The sequence below is a fragment of the Apium graveolens genome, chromosome 2, assembly GCF_009905375.1.
Source record: "Apium graveolens cultivar Ventura chromosome 2, ASM990537v1, whole genome shotgun sequence".
In the NCBI taxonomy this organism is placed as follows: Eukaryota; Viridiplantae; Streptophyta; class Magnoliopsida; order Apiales; family Apiaceae; genus Apium; species Apium graveolens.
In genome coordinates, this window is record NC_133648.1 from 283360640 (window position 1) to 283365446 (window position 4807).

General features: G+C 29.2%; 1 protein-coding gene across 1 annotated transcript; it reads left to right on the forward strand.

The window, feature by feature from the left end:
- Positions 1 to 374: 374 nt before the first annotated feature.
- Positions 375 to 1246, forward strand: LOC141708560 (histone H2AX-like). The gene is made up of 2 exons (XM_074512243.1): positions 375 to 663; positions 739 to 1246. Exons 1-2 carry the CDS (start codon positions 460 to 462, stop codon positions 958 to 960), a joined length of 426 nt encoding a protein of 141 aa, XP_074368344.1. The 5' UTR covers positions 375 to 459; the 3' UTR covers positions 961 to 1246.
- The last annotated feature ends 3561 nt before the right edge of the window (positions 1247 to 4807 follow it).

Genomic DNA, 4807 nt, shown 5'->3' on the forward strand with positions numbered 1-4807 from the left:
TTATATAATTATAAAAATTAAAAATAAAATTTATATTCTTCTGATTAATATTCCAATTAATCTGTCCGATTAATCTCCGACTTGCCGATTAATCTCTCGAATGTACCTTCACCGCCCTGACACGCCTAGCGATTTCTGGAACACTGCATTTTATATAGAAAAAAGGACTAATAAAATAATATGATAAAAAAAGTAGTTAAATGTTTAGCCGAACATACCCGGCCCACAACACAAAGTCTAAAAAATTCAAAACAGTCCGAACGCTTTAAACACTCGCGCGCTACAAACAAACAAATCCACGCTGGTGATCCTGGTGAAACGAAACCAACCAATCACAGCCCATCCTTTCCCCTTATATATCATCTCTCTCATTCTCGCTTCTTCCATAACAAACGAACAAAATTAACTTACTAAACCCTATACATACAAAATATCTGTATCTACACATTTCTAAAAATCATGAGTTCAACAGGAGCAGGCAAAGGCATTGGTGGAAGAGGCAAATCCAAGGGCACCAAATCAGTCTCCCGCTCCCAGAAAGCCGGCCTTCAGTTCCCGGTCGGTCGAATTGCCCGGTTTCTCAGAGCCGGTCGGTACGCTCAGCGTGTCGGATCCGGCTCTCCGGTTTATCTCTCTGCTGTTCTCGAATATCTCGCTGCTGAAGTAAGATCATGTTTCACAATATCTCATGTATTTTCAATTAATTAAATTTTATAAATAATTAATTTGTGTTTGCAGTTGTTGGAGTTGGCGGGAAATGCGGCAAGGGATAACAAGAAGACGAGGATAATCCCGAGGCATATTCAATTGGCGGTGAGGAACGATGATGAGCTGAGCAAGTTATTGGGGAGTGTTACGATTGTGAATGGCGGTGTTTTGCCTAATATTAACGCTGTTTTGTTGCCCAACAAGGCTGGGAAAGGGAAAGATGCAATTACCTCTGTTTCTCAGGAGTTTTAGGCCTTTGTGTGTTTCGGATTTTTGGGCAGTTGGAGATAGTGATTTATGTGGTGTTTGGATTTTATGTAGTTGATCAGTAGTTTGTTTTTGCCATCATCGGTGCGCTAGGCAGATTGTTAATACCGGGGATTGTTAAGCCTTGCAAAGCAAAAGTTACTATGCATTCTAATTTCTATAATTCTTCGTTAATATATATTATTAAAAAGTTATCGTTATATAAAAGTTATCGATATTGTCAAGACATGGTAAAAATGCAAAGTATAAGGTACTGTTTATTTCAGTCGCATCGCATAATTTATGAAAACTTATAATGTCAACATATTTTTTATTTGTTTATTAAAAGTAAAATTAAGTCTAATTGTTTACTTACAAATAAGATTTTAAAACTAAATACTTTTTTTATGCCTAGTTTATCGCAAAAGTTGTGATTATAAATTTCAATAAAATATATTAATGACAATTTTGTATACTCATTTAGTAGGATAATGTGTTAAGTATACATAATTTTCAAGTAAAGTGTCAATTTTGTTACTCCCTTCGTATCGATAAGTTGTTTACGTACACTGTTTGCATGTATTTCGAGATTTCAATAAAGTATAGTTTCACAATATTTTTTTTTCAAAAAAATCTGAATAAAAGTTTAAACATGAAACTTTTTTTTAGAATTTTTTTTTTAAAAAAATTATTATGAAAGTATACTTTAAACGAGTATTGAAAAACGTGCTGAAAAGTAATGTAAACAATCCAGTGGAACTGAGAGAGTATTATTTTCTTAGTAACCATGTACTCGAAGGAGAGCATGTTAGATTAAGTGCATGTTTGGCATCATCTTATTTCGGCTCCGTCCCATTTATGGAACAGTTGAACGAGTTTTTCATTTTTATGGGATAGCTGAACTCAAATTCACAAATATGGTACAGAACGCCACTTTTTCTGGGGTTCTGCCAATGTTACCCAGAAGAAGTGGCGTTTTCAGGTAATTTCCTTTTTATTTTAATTTTTTCTTTTTCTCCCCGTTTCTGACTTGTATTTTTTGTTTTACTAGTAAAAAAAGTGCATGTGAAGACATGTTTTTAACTCTCATATTAAATCAAAGAAAAATTATTTTGTTTTCATTATTTTTTGTTGGGTAGTTATGTAAACCTATTATTAGTATATATTTTTTATTTTAATTAAATAGTTGTTTATATATGACTTTTGTTGCTACAAAAAGGGTGTCTTGGGCGATTGTGCATTTATTAGGTGAGTGCATATTTTGAAACGCCCATATTTAATTCACAAAATATTATTTTGGTTTCATTTTTTTGTGTTGGGTAGTTATGTAAACCTATTTTTAGTGTATATTTTTTATTTTAATTTTAAATATTTTTTTATGATTTTAGTTGCTTGAAAAAGGGTATCATGGGGAATTCTTTTCTTTACGAGGCCTCATAATCAAGAAATATAAAAGTGTAGTTCTACGCAATAAATGAAAATGTTATTTGTTTGATATACACTTATATTTAGTGTGGTGTGAACATTAAAAATAAAACTAGCCTTATACCCGCACGGGATGATTATTATGTCTTTATAATTTTTTTGAAAATTTATTCTTTATCTAATAATTTTATTTTCTAAATGTATTTTATTTTCTTAATGAATAATGTATTTTTCAAAAAATTGTACTTTTTGTACTTATATATTTAGTTGTTATTATATTATTATATTTAACATTGATAACTTAAATATACCATAGGTATTATAATTTATTTTATTTCTTCCATTGTTTGATTTTTTCTCACATTATAAATTTGTAAATAGAATATTTTAATCATATTCATAAAAAAATCCATGTAAGAATTAATAAAATTTATAAATAAATTTGTAAATATAATATATAATACAAGTAACAATTATCTTCATAATAAAATCTAAGCAAGAATTAATAAAATTATTGTTAATCGGGTTAAAGTAGATCATTTTTAAAAAATTAATTGGAATAGGTAAGTTTGTTTAAAAAATTTGTAAAAAGATAATTTTAATTTTTATCATATAACATAAGAAAACACATTGAGAATATATTTAGGTATAAATATTACGGGGTTTCATTTTTTAAACGGAGAAGATGATAAATTGTCTTTTAAAAAATTTGGAGTATATGAATTTTATAAAATATAAAAATTAGGAAGAAATATAATAATAATCATAAATACTATTACAATTCAAAATTGAAAAACAAACTGATAAAATAAATTTAAAAGTATTATCACAAGGTGATAAAAAAAATACTATCACAAAAAATATAAAGTATTTTTTAAAAAAAAATCATTACTAAAACCGAAAAATTATGAAATACTGGCAGGATGGAAACAGAAAATAACTTTTCAAATTTTGATCAAACTGCCCAATATTAAGAAAATAAAATATATAAATAAAAGAAAAATAACTATATAAACATATTATGTGACTATAATTATATATTTTTAAATGATATAAAATAATATTAAAAGTGTTATGCTATATATATAATATAAGAAACAATTTAATTTAAAATATTAATGAATAAATAATTGTAATTTTTATTTTATAAAAAAATAAAGCTAGGAAGCTACGTAACACCATACATATGTTGTTTTTTTTGTCGGTAACACCATACATATGTTGATAAACCTAAAACTAATATAAAAAAGGTACAAATATAATATATAAATATTTAATACATTTCTAGATAATTAAATAATTTAGGAATAGATAGTAATAATTTTAAGTTTTTTAAATGTTGTAAGGTCCCGTCTGAGGGCTATTTTAAGCTAGAAGGGGGGTTGAATAGCTTAATTACCAATTTAAAAATTATTGTGGCGTTTTAAAAATATATTATCCCTTTTTAAAACTTTACAGAGTGGTTATGCGGTTTATATGTGCGGAAGATAAAGTGCAAGCAAAGAAAATACCACACGGTGATTTTATCCTGGTTCGTGATGGCGCAACCTCTAATAGATTCGCTCACCCCTACTCCAGTTCCTGAGCTCCTCTCCCGGACTCGGGATTTTCCCTTATAATAAACTCGCTCCTTTAATAGGCGGAGAAGCATTTACACCCTTTACAAGTATTTATCTTGGTGCGTAACACAAGGGTCACCACCTCAAAATAAATATATTACCTACACAACTTATCTTAGACAATAACTCCCCGCTATTTCTTTAAAGTTGTTGTAGAGCCTTTGTGTGGACTTGGCTTCCTTAGCTTTTGCCGGTCTTGGATCTTAGTGATCCGGTCTTGGGTCTTTCCTCTTCTTCACGATGCGAAGACTACTAGCTCCCCGTTAGTACGTCTAGGACTTGGGTCTTAGAATGAGAATCACCTCACGTCACTTCACCTCACTACAAAACTAACAAGACAATCCACGAAACAAAACAAGTAGGAAAAGATTTGTTTTGAACTAGTATGTTACTGTACAAGCCCACAAGTAGTATAATATCCAAATAAGAATATTAAAACTAATTAGTTATACTTGACTTAAAATACAACAAGATGGTCAAGTATATTTATAATTACTCCTTTATAGATTTAATAAAGTTGTGGAGTAATATGAGAAGTCCCTTTTTATATTAAGTACTTATGGCTTATGACTTCTTCAGTATTCTTCTTCTTTCGATCAAGTATTTATGGATCGAAGAATACTTTAATTACAACCTCGGAGTTGTAATTTTACCTTTAAGTATATTAACTTAAGGTTTTAAGGTATACTTGTATATTGACGATTATACGGTCAAAATATACTCTTTTAACTTCAAGCACGTTTATAAGATTTATGAGTCTTAGTTGAGATCCAATTAAATAAGTACAAGTAATTGGCTTAAGATTGTGC

What these genes read in the sequence shown, in the direction of transcription:
- LOC141708560 (XM_074512243.1), top strand. Translation starts at nt 460, where the DNA reads ATGAGTTCAACAGGAGCAGGCAAAGGCATTGGTGGAAGAGGCAAATCC. An exon ending in TCGAATATCTCGCTGCTGAA is followed by an intron (nt 664 to 738) that starts GTAAGATCATGT and finishes TTGTGTTTGCAG; the next exon opens with TTGTTGGAGTTGGCGGGAAA.